This window comes from Lycorma delicatula, chromosome 1 (genome assembly GCF_047948215.1).
Source record: "Lycorma delicatula isolate Av1 chromosome 1, ASM4794821v1, whole genome shotgun sequence".
Classification (NCBI taxonomy): Eukaryota; Metazoa; Arthropoda; class Insecta; order Hemiptera; family Fulgoridae; genus Lycorma; species Lycorma delicatula.
In genome coordinates, this window is record NC_134455.1 from 24,668,177 (window position 1) to 24,693,212 (window position 25,036).

The 25,036-nt window shown below is 34.8% G+C and overlaps 1 protein-coding gene across 2 annotated transcripts in view; it reads right to left on the bottom strand.

Moving 5' to 3' along the window:
- The window catches only part of LOC142332561 (rho GTPase-activating protein 15-like), a 44,086-nt gene extending 19,270 nt beyond the window's left edge, over positions 1-24,816 (bottom strand). The window contains exons 1-2 of one of the 2 annotated variants that reach the window (XM_075379150.1): positions 24,513-24,532; positions 2,868-2,999 (exon numbers count right to left, since the gene is read on the bottom strand). In XM_075379150.1, the coding sequence (XP_075235265.1) occupies positions 2,868-2,999; position 24,513 (133 nt within the window). In that variant the 5' untranslated portion in view covers positions 24,514-24,532. Of the gene's footprint in view, positions 1-2,867; positions 3,000-24,512; positions 24,533-24,662 lie in introns of those variants that run through there. The other variant, XM_075379076.1, reaches the window with a different exon arrangement.
- Between the last annotated feature and the right edge of the window lie 220 nt (positions 24,817-25,036).

Consider the following 25,036-nt stretch of genomic DNA (forward strand, 5'->3'; position numbering starts at 1 on the left):
AGACACCAGCCACGTGCCCCTCCCACCACGAACGCCCGAGTACAACCCACTTCAAAAACATCCGGTTCCCGTGAATGACCCTGTATAAATAATAGGCAACATGTAACAATGTTGTTACATGTTACATGCAACATGTAAAAATGCAGTGAAAAATTCATAAATTTCCCTGTATATTCGTAAATAAATTTAATTTAAAGGATCAGATAAATAGATTTAAAACTGCTTCTGATAGTCTACCTCGACATTCGCATTGGGATTTATAAAAATAACAAAGTTGAAATGCAATGGGCAGATCAACAAATTTTATAATAGCAAATAAACGAAGGATTCGGTTAATATTATATATGACTGGCCAGAAAAACTAAAAAAATTATTCATAATTAGAAGAATTTATATTATTTTCCATTTAATTTTAATAATCAACCGCGGAAGCGGCAACTCATCAAGAAATCCTTAGTCACGGAGTACATCTTGGTTTCTGACCGAGCAAGCATTTGGAATCTGTTCCAAAATGCCGGCGTATTAAAATGAAATGGAGATGTACGTTTTCTGGTATTGCCTAATGAATAAGTTGTAAGGAGCCATATACATGTAATTGAGCCAGTTTTACTACTGATTAAAAGAGAATAAAACCTTCAAAATAAGTAAAAAACCAAAGGTAATTAAATATTCAACGATTTCGTAACCACAAAGAAAACGTCGGTCAGTAATTAGGCCGTTGATATTGTTATCAATCATTTCATCATTTAGGTCAATAATTCTATCATTCATACAACAAGCAATAGAAAGAGGAAAATACATGCACGGAAAATTTTAATTTGTCGTGATTAACGGAAACAATAACTTCATTTATCACATAAAAAAAATATTTTGGAAAATAATTATCGTAAATTTTGAACAAAATGAATTTAAGTAATAGGAAGAATTTACTAAAACACTAAATAAATTTAAAAATTGACATTGTAACTATTATATACTGTATCTCGGGCTTGCATGCAATTATAATTTAAATAAATGATACGCTGATCGGTTCCAATAAAAATAAAATTTAGCCATTTAATTATCATTATTATAGTCCAAAAGTTAGCTAATTTTGAATCTTAAATTGTTTCATAAAAACCGACCATTAGTAAAAACTCTTTCATACGAATTTAAAATTTTCATATTTTAACAAAAAATAACTTTATTTTGTACAAGATCTTAGCTCTTTATCTCAAGAATTCCTTCGATCGATTTAAAAGAAATTAATTTTCGAAACAAAATTTTTCGAACTCGTTCAAATTCGATGAATCGAATCTCAAATGTGACAAATGTAATCTCTAATCTAAAATAATTACCGGTTTATTATTTATTTTACTTCTGAAATTTCGATGATGATGAAGACTAAACAAAAATTATTTAAATATAAGCAAAAAAAAAAATCATTCGCATTCAAACGTAAAAATGTCTTTTTGCTTTACAGACATTTACTGTTAATTCAATGAAATTAACAGTAATCTTTTTAATATTTAGGGACGAAAAAATAATTTGTCTTACATTATACGACTAAATAAAGAACAAAAATTTTAATAATGATAAACTAACGATTAAATTTTTATAGATTGTTAAATAAGCAAACAAAAAAATAATCGTATTCATTAATTATTTAAGATTTTGTAAAAAGCTCGATTAAGTATATGGAAACGTAAAGAACAATATTTCTTTCTTTAATTGTTATTCATACTCATTGTAATTTGTGTAAATGAAAAGAAGAGAAGGAGAATATTAATGGTATGTTTGTGGTTCGATAAAGTGAATATGAATTAAAAATAAATAAGCAAATAATTAGTCAATAAAAATGGGTTTGACGAAGATATCAGTTTTCTACCGTTACTGTTAAACGTTTGAATACTATTCAGCGAATCAGTTGTATATGAAGGACGGACTGAAATGTTTTGTGCAAGATTTCAAAAAATATTGCGCAACTATTGTTTTTTTAGAACTGCATTAAAATTAAGAAATATAATGACGCTGTAACTGAAATTAAAAAATGATCGTAAGGAATTGAAATTAGATTTTCAGAATTTTTTATTTCTGTGTCAAAATAACTGATAAATTTAACTCTTACTTAAAATTTTACTTTACTAATTTCTGTTTATATTCCTCATCAATAGTTCTTGATAAAATCGCATCCCTAGAGTCTTTCCCCTTCCTAAATCCATACCGTTCTATAACTATTTGGGTCAATTTTTTTTATTTCATATAAAAATTATTCCAGGGATATTTACGAGCATATAAATATGACAAACAAATGTCTAATTACGCTGATTAGATTATGGAAAACAAAAGCATATTTTCAATTAGTCTGTAAAAAATCAGTAGCAACAAATTTAATTCTATTATACTTGAAAAAATATCTTTAATAAAAGAGTAAAAGTGAAAATATATAATGAACAGATAAAATTTGAACAGGTTACGAGAAATAATACATTTAATTTAAACTATTTAAAATTGTTAAATGTATATGTAAAAATACATTTAAATTTGTTACCAAACACAATAGTTCCATTATCTGTTAAGAGATTTGTAATATCTGCAGAGCGGTTCATTTTATTTCAGTGACCGAGTTGTTAGTTTTTAACTTTTTTTAAATGCATTTATAAAACAATGTTCTGAAGAAGCAGAGCTCTTTGTGAAATTATGTAGATAACAAAAAAATAAAGCGGTATAAAGTAATTTTTAATAAAATATTGTATTCTACAGCTAGGATTCAATCGTTTTATTTAAAAATCATTGGAATATTACTTTTGTAATATTTTAAAGCAAGCAAAACAAAACAAACATTTTATTACAAGCAACTCATAATATGAAATCTTATTTGTCATTACCTTTCCAAATACCCCTCTTGATTAATGATTCCATGGGTGGTCTTCGATTGAAGAAGTTCTTTAACCTTGATTTGACTTTTTTCTGTCTTTCTTCGGAAGTTTCTGACAAATCGTTTCCTTCTTTGTTTTGCACTGCAAATAAAATAATATTCACTATGAGTACTCTAATCAAGACGATGGGCACATACTACTATGAGTACCTATCTAATAGGAATAATCATTTTTTTATTTATTGCTGAATAAGTATGTCATAAAATAAGGATGTCATAAAATAAGGAAATTTTTTACGAGAATTGAGTTACTTTTCAATATCTTAATATTAATCAACTAATCCTTCAACTGTAAAAAAATCTACTTCTCATTAATATTTCAATCGAAAGAATTAATTTTTTTTTACAAGCACAAAACAGGATAAAATAAGTAATTTAATTTAAATAAAAATTATTCTTAATTTATTTTTCCTCTTTTGATATTATACAATAATATATAATTTGACATAATATTCTTAATAAAGTGACTGAAAAGTGGAGGGAGTTTGGTTTAGAATCACATACTACATTTGTTAACGATGAATAAGCTTTTGATCGTGTTTTAAGGCAGAAGCTCTGGGAAATTATGATAAAAATGGGTTATCCGACGCATCTAATAAAAGTCTATGAATTAAAACAAGGATTATAATAAACGATGGCTTTAAGAGTTAACTAATACAGGTGGAAGACAAGCACATAATTTTATCATCTACTCTTTTTAATATTTACACTGAAGTCGTTGTGAGACAATGGAAAAATAACAGTCGGAAAGCTAGTGCCGAAAAAGTGGTTTGATATTTGTGGTGGACAAAAGTTATTTGAAATCTACGTATTGCTAAGGTATGTTTCGGATCCGAGTGGGCTGAGAGGCAAGACAGGTGAAAAGTGCCATCTTTTTGGGAAACCCTATTCATCGATATAGCCCTTGAAAATTTTTACAATGAAAGTAAACAGCGTACTAAAGTTTGAAAGGGCTGACAGGTAAGTTGGGATGAAGGGATTGGCAGACAGAGGTAAAGTTAGCCAAAATTTCTGCAAAAAAAATTCATTGCGGATATGTCAGCCAATTGAACCACTTGTTCCTTAACATTTAACAATGCATGTGTAGAAATGGCTAACAGCTTGGTTGGTACGTAAGGCAGTAAAACAGGATTATATTGTCGCGCGCCCATGTACGCACTATGCGCGTGGAGCACACAGATACGCGCGCTGTAAGTTGCAAATAAGTTGCGTAAATGCATTTTTTTATGCTTTATGCATTCAATAATGTTTAACAATTTAATTTTGCAAATAACTTATATCTTAAACAACAGTTTAGACCCCTATTTACATACACTCACCGTGCAAGGAATTTTATGTACGGTTTGCTATTTATATATGAAAATAGTATATAATTGAGCTAATAGTATATAATTGGATTGTTGCTAACTAAATAGCAACAATTTATGAACGTAAATAACTAAATCAACAAATCCGTACACAAATTTTTGATTTTGTTTATATTTAAATTAATTTTTTTTTTGCAATAAGAGAAATTTGGCTTATACAATTTCCACACTTTTCTGTTATATGAGCTTAACAGGATAAACTGTACCTTTAGTTATACAGGAATATATTTTCTACGACTTCCAATCATTATTTGAACGAGAATGGAACAGATTCTTTGGTGACTTTCTTTTGGTCCCCGACAAATATTTGCTATTTATCACCGATAAATTTTTCTCCTACAGACAAATCAGTAGTTTATGCCATATTGGTACAAACATTAGAAATAGCTGAACAATGTGGGCAAATTGAAATACAATTAGCGTATTATTTGGCTATTGCTAAAGCGGCTTTACAAATACAGTTTGAAGAACAGCCACTTTTCGATCGTAATTTTATTCATGCAGGAGAATTTGTGTATGGCTTTAAAGACGGCCCACGGGAAATACATTGACAGCTGCAGCCTTTCGACTCTTACGGTTTCGTCTGGGCTTTTAGCCAGTGGCTCCATTAATGGATTTCTTTCTGGTAAAAGTTATAACAGATGCAAGCATCTGTATACAATAATATTCTAACCCTACAGACTTCGCATTAATAATGACGAAATACGATATATAATTTACAAAGTGTAAACTGAAAAAGTATCACCAGAAATATTTGAAAATACAGAATTAGCAGACCTTAGTTTAAAATTGTCAGCCTATAAACGCGATACTATAGATGGCAAATATGACAAGACTGCAAAGTTTTATATAATTTTGATGGAATTGACATAAAACCGTTTAATATTTTAACGCATTCGCAAGGGTGATTTTGATTCTTACCAATTTATAACACCAAAACTAACTAATTTATTCTTTACATTCAAACAGCAAAATTGTGCTCGATGGCTTGCACGATATCATAATTTATTGAAAATGGATATTTCGCATCCCCAAATCTATAGGAATCTTGAGGGAGAGATGTTGGGTATTAAGAAAATGAGCACTCCATTTTCAAGAACTCCTATCGACTTGACCTTAGAGTAAACAGTAAATGCAGATGCTGCAAGACGTTTAACTGGTATTACCCACTTTATCAACTCGATTTCAGCTCGAAGCCCATCGCAAAGCGATGGGCAAAAAGTAACAGTATTCGTACCACCATAATTTCCCTCGTGTACGACGTAGCTGGCCTAAAACATCAATACAACCGCAGATTTAGGAAAAAAATATAATAGTTAAGTCAAACAAAGAAATGGAAGCTTTGAAAAACAGTGTAAATCAGAACATAAACCCTTTTAAAGATAATGAAATCGATCGTAATCAATTGTGCAATTTAGCCACTGGTAAAGAGATGCCAAGGCTGATTGCCTTTTGAAAGCTAAGGAAAATACTCAAAAGCTCATGAAGAAGCTTTTTTTAATACATCTGTAGGTTTCCCGCATCCCGGAGCTGGACACACAATTAAGCATAAACTCAGCCTCAGGAGCTGAGTTTACGCTTAAATTCAGCCTTTGCCTTCACCTCAAATTAACTCGGAAGGACGCAAGGCCCTGCCCAGGCAGCCAGGACTCGGTCTTTTTGCATGCCATCCCTCAAGTGAAGAGTTCCCAAACGGGAACTCCCCACCGGGACTCCGGTCTTGACGCCTCATCTCTAGTGGGAAACCTCCAAAGGAATCCCCCACCGGGGCTACGATCTTACATTCACCCCAATGGCATCGCAAAGGAGTCTCCACCCGATCAAGATGGAAGACCGAAGCCTCCCATCTCTTCCGGGTGGAGTTTTCCCTCAAAGACACCATGACGTTACTGTGAAGCAGATGGACGGTGGGTCCATCTGCTGGTTGCATCCTCGACCTCCGGCCGCATGACCGTATAACTTGCAGGATGTACACTGAGGCTCCTGCTTACAATCTTTACGTATATGGTCGGCCCTACCACACGTAAAACAATGGCCACTTCTATCTGCGCCATTACAGAACTTCGCCCTGTAGCCTGGACTCCAGCATCTAAAACAAAGTTCGTCAGAGGCATGCCGCGTCACCAGACAGGCCACCCTCCCCCAATGCGAACACGCCCATCAGACAGCAGCTTGTCCGCAAGGAGGGGCGGCACTGCTAATGTCACTACTTGCGTCGTGCCGTAAGCCGGCCGCATTAATAAAACATCTATAGTGACCGACTCGCGAGTTATTTTACGAATTTCCGTGAGAAACTCATTCTGCGTCGTGAGAGCATCCACGTCCTTAACAAGGACGTGGATGGCTTCTCTCACGGAAGCAGGAAGGAGGGACGTGGACCCTCCTACCAACCCTTCCAGCCAGGGCCGTAGAAGCACCCTCCACTTTTTCGGCGATATCTCTGTTCAATCGTTCGGCCGCATCACCATCGGCTCGCACCCGGTGGTGAAGATCCTCTTCCTGGCCTTCCCGTACGAAGAGGACCCTGGTTTCACCCGGCGACACTGCACTCTTCATAGAGCGAAGGAGATCAGCGTTGGACTTCCCCTCCACCTTGATCACCACCGTGTGGTGGTCGGTGGCCCCGCCGGTCGCTTCCTGCTTTGCGACATCAATGTTGAAGACGGACGCAACAAATGAACAAAATGCCGCTACCCTACCCGCCTAAACGTATACTCAACGGTGCGCCTTAAAATCTGCCCGATCCGCTCAGATGGCCCGTAGAATCAGACCGGTCGACTCTGTTCATCATTCAGTATCAGGGAACTGATCTCCAGATAACAGAAGCCATTCCACGATCCCCAACCGTCAAATCGATTACTAAAACGTAATCGTCCTTTCAAGATCTATCTTACACGCATCATTTGTCGCATTTCTGTCGCAAGACCTTGTCCGGTGTCTGTGAGGCCACATCCGGTGTCTGTGAGGCTGAAGTAAGTCTGTGTGGCCCTTATCCACCATGCCCAGTTGTGCAGGCCATCTTAGCTGAGGCCCCACAGTTGTATCGTTAAGTACGTCTTTAAACATTTCCACCATACAGGCAATACCTTCCATATTGCGGGAACACTCCTTTATTTCAAGCTTAGTAGTCGCGTTTTGGTGTACAAGTAAACTCAGTTCTTTGACATACCGTAGTAAAACTCCGGTGTTAAATGCCAAACATTTCTTCCTTTTCCCAAAGTCCGCACTTGCACCACCGGACTTCCGGCTAAGCATAATCAGCTGCAAGGGGTGCTATCGCCTTAAACTACCTCGGAAGGGCACAAGGACCCGCCCAGGCAGACCATGTCTTCCTTGCTTGCCATACCTCAAATGAGGGGATCCCAAAGGGACTCCCCCTTTGAGGATCACCGGGACTCCGGTCTTAATGCCTTACCTCTGCTGAGGAACCCCAAAGGGATCCCCGCCGGGACTACAGTCTTACTTCCCCCCCCCCCTAAAGACGCTTATTTTCCCTTTAGCAGTATTTAAATCCACAACCTTACCAACTTGTCAGGACCTGGATGAATCTGAATGATAATTCTGTACTTCCAAAGCATGGGAGCAGAATCCTCAGTGATCAAAACTAGATCTCCTACCAAAAGATTACAGGAAGGAAAACATTATTCATTGTGTTGCTGTTGTAGATAATGCAGATAATCTTTAGACCATCTGTTCCAAATTGAGTGAATAAATTGCCAACAGCCTAAACAATTAATGTCAACCTTCTGATAACTGGGTTCAGGCAAAGATGTAAGAGGACATCCAATTAGAAAATGTTCTGGAGTGAGGTTCTGGATCCTTATAATCTGTGGAAACAGCGAACATAGGACGCAAATTGAAACATTCTTCAATTTGAGTTAGAATTGTATATAACTCCTCAAAATTCAGAATTGTCTGTCCTATTACAAGACAAAAAATGAAATTTAATGCTCTTTATTGCGCTCTACGGTAAACCAGCAAAATGGGGGAGAAGCAGGTGGTATAAATGACCACTATGTTTTGTATAGTTGAAAATGAATGTATGTCTGATTTAAATTAATCTGATTTCAAGTGTTGATATAGATTCTAAGGATATTTCTAGTACAGCGAAAGTTAGAGGCACTGTCAGAAAAGATTTGAGCAGGAATACCTCTACAAGATATAAATCTCTTAAAGGCCGCAATAAATGCTTGTGAAGTGAAATCAGTCAGTCACCAATTCCAAATGTATGGCCTTAGTAGCAAGCAAATTATAATGATATAAGCCTTACCCAAGGACTTAGATCTCTGCCTGCCATAATGTATTATAATCGGGCCACTATAATCTATTGCACAATCAAAGAAAGGTCGAGAGGGAGTCTCTCTGTAAGATGGTAGTTGACCAAGTTGTTGAATTTGAGTTGATGCAGTAATCTTAAAGCAAGTTAAACATTTATGAATGACTGATGAAATAATTCTTTTAGCATTTAGAATCCAGTACCTTTGATGCAACCAATGGTGTGTTAAGTGAATGCCAGAATGTAAAAATCTTAAATGTTGAGCAGTAATAATTAATCTGGTGATATTAGCATCTGGATGTATAATAATAGGATGCTTTGAATGTTAATATAATAGAGAGTGTTGTAGCCTACCTCCTACACGTAGTAAACCAAATTGATTAAAAAATGGATCGAGATAAATAAGCTGACTTTGTTTAACAATAGCTTGATTATTTTTAAGACTCATTACCCTCCTCTATGAATCGTGAGACCTTGCTGTTGGTAAGGGGGCTTGAGTGCTCAGTTATACAGAATAGCTGGACCGAAGGTGCAACCGTATCAGAGAGATCTGTTGAGAGCTAGACTAAGGAATGATTCCTGAAAGAGGGCAGTAGCTCTTTCAGTAGTTGTTAAGGGCTAAGGGCATACGTCAGGACGACTTAAACAACCATATCAACAACACTCAATCTCCTAAGTACTGTGCAGCTGAAAGCAGTGGAAAATTACAGCTGCTTTTTTTCCAAGAAAATGTAGCTCTTTGCATTTTCATTTAACAATGATGGAGGCCTTGGTAAAATATTTCAGAGGCAAACTAGTCCCCTGTTTGAATCTCTGGGTGGGGACTGCTAAGGAAGGAGTCACCAGAAAATTAAAAAATAACATTCTACGAGTTGCAGCATGGAATGTTATGACTGCAAAGCTTACCCTGGAGCAGACATTGATAGCGACCATAATTTAGTGATAATGAAATGTAGATTAGGGTTTAAAATCCTGAAGAAAAGGTGTCAGTTGAATCGGTAGAATTTAGAGAAGCTTGAGGAAGAGGAGTAAAGAAGATTTTTGAGGACATCGCAAGAGATCTGAGTAAAAAAGATAAGGTAGAAAATGTAGAAGATGAATGGGAGAATGTTAAAAAGGAAATTCTTAAATCAGCAGAAGTGAACTTAGGCGGGAATAAGAGAACTAGTAGAAAACCTTGGTTTCAGACAATATATTGCAGCTGATGGATGAACGTAGAAAACATAAGAATACTAGTGATGAAGAAAGTAAAAGGAACTATCGACAATTGAGAAATACTATAAGCAGGAAGTGCAAACTAGCGAAAGAAGAGTGGTTAAAAGTGTTCAGAAGTGGAAAGAGGAATGAAAATTGGTAAAATAGACGGAGCATACAGGAACGTTATGGAAAATTTTGGCGTACATAAATTAAAATCCAATAACATGTTAAACAAGGATGGTACACCAATTTACAATACGAAAGGTAAAGTCGACAGGTGGGTGGAATATATTGAAGAATTATACGAAGGAAATGAATTAGAAAATGGTGTTATAGAGGAAGAAGAGGAAGTTGAAGAGGATGAAATGGGAGAAACAATACTGAGATCTGAATTTAAGAGAGCATTAAAAGATTTGAATGGCAGAAAGGCTCCTGGAATAGACGGAATACCTGTAGAATTACTGTGCAGTGCAGGTGAGGAAGCGATCGATAGATTATACAAACTGGTGTGTAATATTTATGAAAAAGGGGAATTTCCGTCAGACTTCAAAAAAAGTGTTATAGTCATGATACCAAAGAAAGCAGGGGCAGATAAATGTGAAGAATACAGAACAATTAGTTTAACTAGTCATGCATCAAAAATCTTAACTAGAATTCTATACAGAAGAATTCAGAGGAGAGTGGAAGAAGTGTTGGAGAAGACCAATTTGGTTTCAGTAAAAGTATAGGGACAAGGGAAGCAATTTTAGGCCTTAGATTAATAGTAGAAGGAAGATTAAAGAAAAACAAACCAACATACTTGGCATTTATAGACCTAGAAAAGACATTCGATAACGTAGACTAGAATAAAATGTTCAGCATTTTAAAAAAAATTAGGGTTCGAATACAGAGATAGAGGAACAATTGCTAACATTTACAGGTACCAAACAGCAACAGTAATAATTGAAGAACATAAGAAAGAAGCCATAATAAGAAAGGGAGTCTGACAAGGATGTTCCCTTTCCCCGTTACTTTTTAATCTTTACATGGAACTAGCAGTTAATGATGTTAAAGAAAAATTTAGATCTGGAGTAACAGTAAAAGATGCTACAATTTGCTGATGATATAGTAATTCTTGCTGAGAGTAAAAAGGATTTAGAAGGAACAGTGAATGGCATGGATGAAGTCCTACGCAAGAACTACCGCATGCCAATAAACAAGAACAAAACAAAAGTAATGAAATGTAGTAGAAATAACGAAGATGAACCACTGACTGTAAAAAGAAGGAGGAGAAAAGATTATGGAGGTAGAAGAATTTTGTTATTTGGGAAGTTGAATTACTAAAGATGAACGAAGTAGAAGAGATATAAAATGCCAAATAGCGCAGGTGAAACGAGCCTTCAGTCAGAAACATAATTTGTTTTTCATCAAAAATTAATTTAAATGTCAGGAAAAGATTTTTGAAAGTATATGTTTGAAGCATCGCTTTATGTGGAAGTGAAACTTGACGATCAGAATACCTGAGAAGAAAAGATTAGAAGCTTTTGAAATGTGGTGCTATAGGAGAATGTTAAAAATCAGATGGGTGGATAAAGTGACAAATGAAGAGATGCTGCGGCAAATCGATGAAGAAAGAAGCATTTGGTAAAACATAGTTAAATGAAGAGACAGACATATAGGCCATATATTAAGGCATCCTGGTATAGTCGCTTTAATATTGGAGGGACAGGCAGAAGGAAAAAATTGTGTAGGCAGGCAACATTTCGAGTATGTAAAACAAATTCTTAGGGATGTAAGATGTAGGGGGTATACCGAAATGAAACGACTAGCACTAGATAGGGAATCTTGAAGAGCTGCCTCAAACCAGTCAAATGACTGAAGACAAAAAAATATTTCTCATTACCAAAGTGTACAGATTGGGATTGTAGCAAGAAAAAGATAAGCGTATGATTTAGTTCTTGTGAAGATAATGGACCAAAAATTCATTCTGATCGGTTCAATTTAACATTATGAATAAACCGGAAGCAAAAACTAAATGCACACAGTAACGTGTGTAGAGACGAGAACCTTTGGGTATAATCAATCAAAACAGTAGACACGTTTGACATTGAAATAGTTTTACGTTTTTCGAGTAAACATTCTGGATTCAAGTCACAGTTATTAAAATTAGAATTGTAATTATTCGGCCAGGATAATGAAGACTGTGAAAGCCAACTCGAACCATGTCACCATAGGAACATTAATTTATTTGGGAAACAACCTCTAGATTATATGTCAGCAGGATTGCCTGAAGACTTGACATAACTCCAATTAGCAACTGCTGTGTTTTAATTTCAGCAATTCTATTGCTTATAAATCACTTCCAGATGGATGACTGCCCATGAATCCAATAAAGTGAAATTGCTGAATCTGTATATAGATATCCAGTAAACATTAAGCCGTAACACATTATTTACCTTTATCAAGGTACTTGATAAAGTACCTTGAAGGTACTTTGAAGGTACAAACAAGCATATAATTCAGTAAAGTTATCTGTTTAAGAGAGGCCAATCATGATTTTGTGCATAGTACATTTGATGAGATTGTTTTGTTGGCAAATAATAATCGTATATAAATACCACCACAGCCCCTTGATTTATAGAACGATTTATCTTAAATGGTTGAACTGATAACTGATTATGTAAAGAGAGCCATTGAGATAATAATGATTAGGGTAATGTTTCATCCCAGTTGATTTTAATTTATCATAGTGATTGCATAAAATATTTGTAAGAAAATATAATAGAACCAATCAAAGACATCAGCTATTATAGATAGTTGAGGTGTTATTCCAATGTGTCTGAGGTGTTATTCGAAAGAATTCCTAACTTCTTATATAATCCTCTTGAAGAGATGGAATAGAAGAATTATGATCAAGGGAAGTACTGATAGGACTATTAGAAAACCATACGTGAAATGTAAAACCATATTGTCATAATAGAGATATCAGTTTTTAGTTGAATGATCCCGTTTATGTGGTCTGCACCTGTAATAAGATCATCGACATATGAGTCATTTTGAATAAATTTCAAAGGGAATAATGCTAAGGTAATATTGAGCTCTGACAAGCACATCAACATCACTCTGCCAAAAATAATAAACTAAGATGTGAAATATCAAAGATATATGGTGGAAGACAATCGGTTATGTTTGACAAGACAGCACATTGCACCATAAATGAAAAATCCAAATATAAAGAATGCAATGTAATTACAACCCTGTACTGAGATTGAGAAAGTGAATTATTTATTCCTGTAAAGGGAAGATTAATTATTACTAACGGAAGCCCTAACCTTTGGGCAGATTTATATGCACAGAAATTTACTTGACTTCCTGAATCTAATAAGACTTTTTTTTCCCCTTCCCCTCAAGGCCTTGAGGGTGCCAGTTGCTTCTACTCCCCTGGGAGGCCATGCCAGACCCGGCTATGCCGTTCCTGACAGCACCTCACAGTGCCTGGGTCTGTCTTTTAATAAGTGCCTGCCTCTAATCCGGGGTCCCCTACCGTGACCCCAGACCGGGTCTCTGTCTTTCTTTTTCCCACAAAAGGACCCCAGCAGTCCCCGTTCAATCATTGAAGGTGGGACGACGGAGCATCCCATCCATACAGAACGGGGCTGTTCTCCCTGCCATAACTCTAACTCTAGCACCCCTCACCCATCCATCTTCCACTTCTTCCAGGGTCTTCTTTCGGATAATGTTCCCTGTTATCTTTCTAACTATAGACCAGTTTCGCTCACCATGAAGCATTACCTCCACCATATTATCTGCGGTAACCTCTCAAGCCGCGTCCGCATCATCATCCTGTCTTCCTCCCACCTTGGGCACTGGAAAACAGTATGATCCGCGGTATCCCGCTCTTCATAATACAGGCAGCTTGACGCTCTCTATGCGGCAGGAAGAGACGGTCGTCTCTTCATGCCGCATAGAGAGCTATTAAAGCTACCATGCCCCGGTAAAAATTGGGTTAGCTCAAACGGAAGTTCCCCGTGCTCACGTCTGAGCCAAGGTCTGATATCTGGTACTAGCTTCTTCGTCCAGAGACCCACCTCTGATCCAGTCCATTTCTCCTGCCAGCGCTCTGTCGTCTCCTTCCTGGCCATGCTCTTTGTCATACCTTCTCTTCTTCGCACCCGTTCTTCCGACAAGAGCTCCATAGGGGGAAGCGAGGCAATCAGAACTGCCTCTGTAGAGACCGTTCGGTAAGCCCTAGCAACGCCGATTGCGGCGCTGCGGCCCCGCAAGTTTCCGAACGGCCACTTTCGTTTACAATGCCCTTTTCTACACTGGCACGGCATACAAGGCAATGGATCAAGCCACCGCCGCAGTATCCTCCTCTTTGATGAGCTTGGCCCACCAACCTTGCTCATGAGCCTCGAGACAGCCGACACTGTTCTACCTGCCTTGTCGACTGCCTCCCTGACATTATCTTAAAAGGCTCTCCGGCTGTCGAGCCAAACCCCCAGGTATTTGGCTCTACTGACCGATTCGATAACGACCCCCTTTACATGTAGCCTGATGGGGAAGAGTCACCTTCTCCCAGCCTTCACTAGCAGCTTCGTTTTCTCTGCGACGAGGCTGAGGCCGTGACCTGCTAACCATCTGTTGAACAATAGAGTTCACCTTTCCTGAATATCTCCTCTTCTGTTCTGGCGACTAATACCATGGAGACATCGGCAAAAACGGTAACCGAAACCCCGTCAGGATACCGCAACCTGAGGACGCCATCATATGCTAGGTTCCACAGGATCGATCCGATTACCAAATCCTGCGGAACACTGCGCTCCATACTGGTCGTAATCTTCTTACCCTCTGTATGACCAACTATCCTCCTGCCAATAAAATCGTCCTGAAGGACTCGCACAAGATACGGGCTGATATCTCTCCGAGTCAACTCATCCATGATGCACCCGAACGACAGTGAGTTGAATGCATTCTTGACATCCAACATCACCACAGCCGGGATTCACCTGGTCCTCCAAGAACCCGTTGCGCCCTCATCAACAACCCTCATCATCCTAGCTATGACATCCGCCCTCTCCTGAATCCATATTGACATTCACTAAGTCTTCCCTTCCGTTCTACTTCATCTCTGAGATACTCCGCTAACAGCCTCTCGAAGACTTTGCTTAGGGAACTCAACAGGCAAAGAGGTCGGTATGCGACTGGCCCTCCTACCTCTCCCTCACCTTTCCTCAATAGAACCATCCTGCCCTCCTTCCATTCTGGTGGCAAACAACCATCCAGGAGTATTCGGTTGAAGGCCGCCAGCACTTGGTCCGCAGCAACTTCCACCTTTGTAGCCGCAACCTCGTTAGTAACCCGGTCGAGGCCGGGACTCTTTTTAGCTTTCAGCCTTCCTGCCTCGGCAAAACTCCGGCTCTCCGGCAAGCTATGGTCATACGATGTCCTACGTCACAATACTGCAAGGAGTGGTCATTATGATGTAGCGACTTCTATTCTTTCGGCGCCAGAATCTGACCCAGAGCGGTTGTGTTGTACATTCAGTCCGGATGGACGCGCATACTAATGTTCGGATGAACGCTTATTTTATTTGTATACTTATGTTATTAAGTTTAATTATATGTGTTACGTTATACGTTAGATGTTCAATTATATGTTATCGAAATGTCAAGACGACAAGAAATTAAATAACAATTCAATAAGCAACAAGGCTTTGTTTCAATTCATCACCTATGCATCTACAGTTCATGCTCGCTCTAAAACCTACCACAAAGGTTTTATGGTCCTCCACATCGCAAAGGATATAACATCTTTTTATGATTCTCCGTCGCCGGATTCAAGAGTCGGATTTCGCCGCTACAACATTTACCCATGGCCAAGTCACCGGACAGTCAAGTAGTCGGATCAAAGAACAAGATTCAACGCAAGTTTCGTAACGTCAAATCAAGCCACCGGATTAAATGGTATGAATAATTTATTTATAAATAGTGTATTTAAACCATAAAGGTGTACATTAAAAGTTCATTAATGATACAATTAACATTAGTGAAATATTCAGATTAAATATTTCAATGGTTGCAATACAGTTAACTTTGTGGCTTCCACACCGGTTAGGGTAAGATTTGCTGTTAAAGCTATACTGAGCACGTACGCTCACACTCACAATTCAAATTTCACATTGTTCGTTGACCTGGACAGGCAGATATTAGTTGATATAATCGTATTAAATATACGTAAAAGTTATTTTGTTCATTCAACTTAAGACATAGATAATAATTTAGCGGTATTGTTTTATATACAACTTTATCTTTTCTAACATTACTTTATGATAATTTCATTTTATACAGATTCAATATTATCTCTGTTAATATTATTCTGGCAAAGTGGAATTTAAATATTTAATTACGAAAAGAAGTATTATAAAAAATAGCATAACAAGATTTAAAACTTCATTGACAACTTCAACCCTGAGTCAGACGTTACGATCTCTTTACTATTAGAATATTCTTTACAAACCATTAGAAAACGAAAAAGCATTTTTTGAAGCTCAATCTGAAATATAATTACACAAAGATGTAATAAATAAAGACCTACAGGATAGGTACACATATGAATAATATTTTCGACAAACTTAAATTAAAATATAAAAAATTAGAAAATCGTTTCTAAATTTCAGAGGTAACTGTTTAAATAAAATGATTAATTAAGCTAATCCAATTACGTTAAAACCTATGCAAATTGAGCCCTTTCACGGTAATGTGAGAGTTTGGCATAAATTCTTTGATCTTTTTAATAGTTTAGTTCACAATCTCGAAGAATTTTCTGAAGTTGATAAATTTTACTACCACAAATTTCTTAAAAGGTAACGCGCTTGACGTAATAAAAAATGGATCAGTAACGTCTGAAAATTATGAAACTGCAATAAAATTACTTAAAGATCGTTATGATAACAAACGGCTAATTGCAACTAAACATGCTTAGAAATTATTAATTTAAGACCATTAAAAAAGGAAAATGTTGAAAATTTATTTAAATTCATTGACCAAATTAATTCAAACATTAATGCATTAAAGAATCTAAACATTGATTATTTAGAATTTATTATAATACAGTTAATTACTCAGAATTTAAATTTAAATACTTTAAGTGATTGGGAAAAACATTACAAAGTAATGAATTCCCAATATAAGTTAGAAAAACTTATGTCTTTCTTAGAATGTAAGCTTAAATTACTTGATTCAAAGTAATGAAAAAGCACAGCCGTCTAATGTAGGAATTAGCGGCAAAAAATATGACTATTCGAAACCTAGTTCTTGTAAAAATGTATTTTATGTAAATATTCTAATAACTTTATGTGCGCATAATGTAAAATTAGCAACCTTAAATATTATCAATGTGATAAATTTTTAAGTTATAATGTTAATGAAAGAAAAAATTTTGTTTTTCAAGAAATATTATGTCTTAATTATTTAAGTAAACAACATGTGAAAGATTGCCCAAGCAATCATAAATGTAAAAAATGCTCACGGAAGCATCATATACTAATTCATTTAGATAAAACGCTGCAAGAGGCAGCCATTAAATTGCTAAGCCAAATCAAACTCCTCCGGCTAATAGTTCATATTGTACTTTAAAATCAGAACCTAACAAGTCTGTTTTACTTGCAACAGCTGTAGTTAATATAAAATACGGAAAAGGTAATTTCATCCAAGCCAAGTTCTTACTTGATTCCGCTTCGATGATTTCATTTTGTACTGAAAGGTTTGCTGCTAAACTTGGGCTTCAAATCAAACCTGTTCTCATGCCGATTTCAGGTATTAGTAATGTTATTACTGTCTAAGCTAAGTGTTGATTTAAATATTAATTCTAGATATGAAGATTTTAATTTTAATTTAAAATTTCATGTACTGCCATTCATTACTGGCTTGTTACCCAATCAATTTGTAAACGTAACTGACTGTGAAATTCCTTCTCACCTTTTTCTCGTCGATCCTCATTTTAATATTCCTGTACAAATCGACATTCTCCTAGGAGCTCAATACTATCTTTCTCTACTTAAGCCTGTACAATTAACTCATAATTCCAATCATACCATATACTTCAAGAAACTCGTCTTGGTTTCTGGTCAAATCCCCACTAAACCTAGTAAGCGGAAAAACAATTCAAATTCACACCCCTCTTCTTGTTAGTAATGAACAGCTTTCATTTCAATTAGAATCATTTTGGAGATCTGAAGAGATAAAAGATCGTTTAACAACCAAAGAGGAATCTTTCTGCGAAAAACATTTCGTTGAAAATACCTTTCGTGATCAACAAGGCAGATTTGTTGTGTCTCTTCCTGTTAAGGAAAATTGTACTTTAGGAGATTCTTATGCAAATGACAAACATCGTTTCAATTTATTACAGCGTAGATTTGAGAAAAATCCTAAACTCAAGGAAGACTACTTCCATTTCATGAAGGTATATCAAGAATTGGATCACATGCAACCTGTAGAATCATTTCAGTCTAAGGTTCCATCTGAAACCTTTTATTTGCCTTACCACGCAGTATCTCGTGAATCTTCAACCACTACCAAAACAAGAGTAGTATTTGATGGTAATCGAAAACTTCGAATGGCCAATCACTCAATTCAATTCTTGCTACGGGTCCAGTAGTACAAGATTTATTTTCAATCGTAATTCGTTTTACATCTCATAGCTATGTACTATCAGGAGATATTCCAAAAATGTACAGTCAAATTCGCATTAATCCTCGAGATTTCCCATTGTTAAGAATTCTCTGGTATGATAATGACAACTCATCAATCATTCCATACAATTTACAAACAGTTACTTGTGGTTTAGAACCTTCAAGTTTTCTAGCAACTTGATGTTTGATTGAAATTTCAAATCAAAATGAAGCGTCCTTTCCTCAAGCTTGCCAATTAATCAAGCAAGATTTTTATGTCGATGATTTGCTCACTGATTGTGACAACATTTATCAGTTAAAACCATTATACAATGATATTTCGTTATTGCAAATACGGACTTTCCCTGCATAAATGTCATTCAAACGTGCCTGATATGTTTGACAATTCAGATTCTTTCATCAAATTAGATAAGGATGAAACTATGAAGACACTTGGATTATTTTGGAATCCTCAAGGCGATGATTTCATTTATCAATTCAAACCGAGGGATAAAAATACTTCTTACAACAAGCGTTCCGTTTTGTCAATTATTTCTTCATTGTTCGATCCTTTAGGACTACTTGCTCCTATAATCTTTCCGTTTAAAGTGTTCATGCAAGAGTTATAGTGCGCTAACCTTCAATGGGATGAAGTTCTTCCCGCTCCGCTACCTGAAAAATGATATTCTCTGTATTCTCAACTCAAATCGTCAAGTAATTTTAAGATTCCTAAATTAGTTTAAGTAAGAGTTATCAATTACACCGATTTTGTGATGCAAGCAGCAGCGCATATGGTGCTTGTCTTTTTGTCAGATCTGTTGATAGCAATGAGAGCGTTGGAATCCACTTATTTTGTTCAAAGTGTAGAGTTGCGCCAGTCAAGCAAATCTCTATTCCAAGGTTGGAGCTGAACGCCCTTCTTTTATCTCGTTTGTTCAATAAGACTAAGTGTATTTTAGGTATAGATTTCATTCAATTCATTTTTGGTCGGATTCTAAAGTAATCCTTTATTGGTTGTCTTCGCTTCCTAATAGATGGAAGATATTCGTCGCAAATATAGTTTGCGAAATTCAAGAGTTAACTAAGTTATGCTTATAGAACCACGTTCCTTCAAGCGATAACCCCGCAGACATCTTGTCACGTGGTTGTATGCTGGATGCATTAACTTCGTTACAGCTTTAGTGGAATGGTCCGTTTTTTCTGAAAGAAGATGAGAACGCCTGACCATCCAATCAACCTATCATTTATATAATTCCACCAGATTCTCTCAAGGAAGAGAAGAAGTCTAGCAAAACTAATGTGTTTTCAGCTGTTCTTCAAATTACAGAAGCTGTAGAACTTTCAAGGTAATTTTCTTCGTTCGGATGATCTTTAAACATACCTTCATACTGTTGTCGCTTTATTTATAATTTAAGAAATAAAAGTAATGGTATATTGTCAGATCTTTCTCCAGAAGAAATCAATTCCACGTTAGAAGTTCTTGTTCGTCAAACACAAAAATTATATTTTACTAAAGAATTAAGCGATTTAAGGAAAAATTCTTCTGTATCAAGTTAAAGTAAATTAGTTTCTCTTAATCCATTTTTAAATAAAAATGGTATTATTTGTGTTGGAGTTCGTTTAAGTTTTTCCAACTTGTCTTTAAATGCTAAACATCCTATAATTTTTAGTCCTCATAGTCATCTCACTCGATTGATTATTTCTCATGAATATTTAAGATTATCCCATGTAGGATTACAGTAAATTCATTCTTCACTTAGGCAGAAATATTGGATCGTCAATTCCAAGATCATAATCGATCAGTCATACATAACTGATTAACTTGTTTTCGTTTTAGAGGTCATCCTTAGAGTCAGTTACTTGGTCAACTATCTAAAGAGAGAATCACAATTTCCAAACCATTCCAGTCAACTGGTGTTGATTATGCTGGCCCAATACTTATCCGTCATGGTGGATGGCGTACTCTATCTACCAATCCTTCGACTATTAAGGCTTACATTGCACTGTTCGTATGTCTCACCACCAAGGCAGTACACCTTGAACTTGTGACTGATTTATTTACAGAAAGTTTTATAGCTGCCCTACGAAGATTTGTAGGACGCCGAAGATTGCCCTCTCATATTTTTTCGGATAATGGAAAAAGCTTTGCGTTGCAAATCGTTATCTTCAAGAAATGTATGATTTCCATAAAACTGATACCGCTAGTTCCATAATTAAATCTTTCTGCACCTCAAATAACATATTCATTCCTCTGTACTTTCCTATTGGGGGTGGTTTATGGGAAGCTGCTGTGATGAGCATGAAATTTCACCTGCAAAGAGTTATGGGAAATTCTGTCTGTTCTAAATTACGAAGAGTTATCCACCTTGTTAATCCAGATAGCATGTTAAAATTCCAGACAAATATACCTTCATCTGATCATCTGATCCAGCTCCACTTACTCCTGGACATTTTTTAATTTTTGCTCCTTTAACTTCCCTACCTGATCCTGATTTCTCAGGTATTAATTAAAATAAGCTCGCTAGGTGACAGCTTATACAAAAATTACTAAAGGATTTTTGGAAAATGGTCTAATGATTACTTACATTCTCTGCAACAGAGAAATAAGTGCAAAATTTCAAATACTAACATTTGTGTTGGTAATGTAGTTATAATTAAGGAAAATAACCTTCCTCCACTGATGTGGAAATTAGGAGTAATTGTTCAAGTACATCCAGGTAAGGATGGACTGATTAGATTAGCAGATGTAAAAACCAATAATACCATAATAAAAATAACAATTAACAAATTGATTGTTCTTCCAAATTTAAATGATTGTGATGACATGAGTTCTCAATGCAATCAATAATACTTATTTAACTTCATCTTAATGTAATAAATGTTCATTCAATAATTTATTTTGATTTCAATTTTTGCTCTTATCAACATTGTATTGTTGAATTAACTTTAATTTAAAACTTAATTAAGTTAATTTATAATGTTATAAAATTATAATTGGTGGGCAGTGTGTTACGTTCCACTTTTGCCGTCGGGTGCTGCTACCTAGCATGGACTAGAGCTCTCCAGCAAGCTATGGTCATACGTCATAATACTGCAAGGAGTGGTAATTATGATGTAGCGACTTTTATTCATTCGGTGTCCGAATCCTGCAAACAGCAGTTGTATTTTTCATTTTGTCCGGATGGACAATTAGTTTTACTAGTAATATACTTGATAATGTTAAAGTCTAGTTATGTTAGCATTTATTATTGTCAATTTAGTTTATCATGTTAGTTATTATGTCAAGAGTAACAACATATTAAATATAACCATTCAAAGGCAACAAGGCGTTGCTTCAATTTATCACCTATGCATCTACAGTTCATACTTGCTCTAAAACCTAACACAAAGGTTTTATGGTCCTCCACATCACAAATGATATAACAATAATAATAATACTTATTTTTCATGGCTATTTATCAACTCAAATTATAGTTTATTTAGCAGCTTTTTACTACTGCAATAAATAAAATAAATATATTGTACTTGCATTATTCGTGCACATCTACTTGCTGGAATAGGAAGGGTAATTACAAAAAATCTGACCCTGATAAGGAAATTTTGACTTCATATTTGGAACCAATGTTCAAAAATACATAAGATTCAGCAAATATTGACCAGTAACAAAATCATTATTGACCAGTGTTATTAGCAAGTTTACTACACTGTTCTTTCATGGTTATTGAGGCTTCATTCATATTGCTTCCAACAAAATGAACCACAACTTGTGCAGCGACAAAAACTGAAATGTATAACTGGCTACAGAAAATAATATTGCTCAAGAATCTAAACAAAAATTTGAAAAAGTGAATGAAACAATTGCCACTGAAACCGAAGTAACAAATTTGAAAAATTGAAAATTACTAGAATATATTAGTTGAATATAGTTAATGTTAGAACATATATATTTTTATGTAACTGATAACATTTTATAACTAAAACTACTGACAGTACTGAGATTTATAGAACTTTCCCTGAATTAACTCTGTTGAATTCATCCAGGTAGATTTTTAAAACAACTTACTTGTACATAATACAACATTTAAATTGTCACCTGTAAGTGTTATAAAGAAATATTTATTCTACTGAGAGCAGAAAATTAAATTCCCAAAGGTGAACACATTTAAAAAAAAAAACTATAATACAGTGTTACAGTATTATCCCATCATGCGGCTTTTTCTGAAACACGGCTTACACGCACACAACTTAATTTAAAATATTTATAATTTTATTTAAATATAATATTTGTTGTACATCTGTATGTCAGTGCTATACTAGAGCTCCTTGTGGTGATAAGCAATACCATCGATGCAGTATACCCACTTAGCCACTAGTTTTAAAGCATCATATTTTGAGGTACGGGTGCGATTCGGAAAAAAATATTTTTTTTGCAAATATTATTTTTTAATTGTTAACAAATGTCCCTAAGAAAAATAAGACCTTAATTAGGTGAAATCTCGAGATATTGAGGATGACTTTGATCTACAGCCTCACCACCTTGACCTTTAAAGTTGAAAATTTAATAGCATCAATGACTCATATACAGAAGTAATCTGACTAAGTTTGGTGAAAATCAGTCCAGTAGTTCTGCAGATATAAGGTGTGAGACACCAAACACACATGTACATATGAACATCTGGAAAATTTCCATCTGGTTTTTTGAGTTCCTTAGGTGTCAAAATGTCAAGATCTAATGAAAACTGCATATGCCCAAATTGGATTGATTACAATACTTTCCCAGTAGATTACAAAAATAAAATAATTTTGATTCATTGGATGAGAATATGACTGGATGGTTTTGAAAATCAGCTTGACTTGTTATGCTTACTATTATATTTATTAAGCTCCTTTCTAACATATATTTTGCAGTAGCAATACTTAATTATTTCAGTCTTTAAATGTGACTTTTTTAATTACATTAAAAATAGGTTATTTTTTATAAGAATTATCCTTGAATCTTCTAGGTTTGATAACTAATCACTCAACGGTATAACAAAGCTAAACATTGTGTTACATTTCACCTTCTTTCAACAAAATAAGAAAATGTCTAATTATTTAGTATCAGTTACAGAGTGTTTTGTTTTCTAACATAATGCAGGATTAGTGTAAGATTAGGAAGTTAAAAATTAAAATATATTAAAAAGTAAGTATCAATTATATTGAAAAAACGATAAATTTCTATTTTCAAAGTAATAAAGAATAATTTTGTTTCTGGTATGTTTTCCTGACTGTATGACATGCAACAAAAAAAGTGCTGTGCAGTTGCAGTAACATCCCCATTATCAGCACTTAATTTATCTTGTTTATACTCATCCATAAAAAAAAAAAATGTTTTCATGATAAATGGCTTCATGATGAACAGATGATTTCATGTTTCTTTGTTTTATTTTTTCTGTTTTAAATTTTAAAACTTTAAGTGAATACATCTATAAAAATACAAAATATGAATGATTTTTGTTTTATAAAATTAAGTAACCTTTGTAATTATGATGAAAAGTAAAATATAACTTCATTATGACTGATAAAAAAACACAATTATGCTATGCTTGTAAACTGACATTGATATTAGTGATAAATAATCATAACTAACTGAATTATTATTTGAAACCAAAAACATTTTGGCCACAAAACTCATAAGAACTTCTTAAACTATCAATAACTTAATGGTATACAAAATTAATATGAAAGCTGATTACATTGCTCTAGAAAACTAAAATCAACGTTGAAATCAGTTCAATTACATTAATTAAATAATTGTATGTATGTATACTCTCTGATTGGACTTATAAATTTAATTTTGCATTCTTTTCAAATATTAACCTTACCAAAGGAAAATTTCTGTAAGTATTGAATTCGAGCTAATTTGTCAAGACGAATATTCCACAAGAAAACAAAACGACATGAAGATAATTAAGAAATCAGCTAAACTAATTGGGCATTCCATTTTCTCTTTTAATAAAAAAATATTCTTTTTATAATCTACAGTAACTTAATATGGCATGCAAAAATCAAAATTAGATTTAAAAATAATACAATTTTTATTTTTAAAACGTTATAATACTTTACTGTTTTAGTTTTTAAAACGTGACATATTTCCTGAAATCATAATAATTTTAATATCACACTAAACAGGAAATCTAATTGATTCACTTTATTTGATTAAATTTTAAAAACATATATAAAAAAAAAACAGAAACTGTTTTCCACCATAATTACCATCATTATTTTCTGAAGGGTTAACCCAGTAGAAAGAATGTCTGTTCAACATAGCACAACTTACATTGAGAAAACAAATTACACAAGGTATTATTTACAAACCACAATTACAAAAATGATTTCCTTATATTAAAAATAACACACATACGGCTTATCACCGGACACAGTAGATATGAACAAAACCAATGTGAATATCCTACAACTGTAAAACATTGTGTACAATAAGAAAAAATACATTGAACAGTATTAACTACTGAAAATATACATTATAGTGTTACCAGAATGAATAAATTACTATTCATTATTTATATTCAGTATATTTATAATAAATATCATCTAATAATTTATTATATTAATACAACTTATTAATTCTC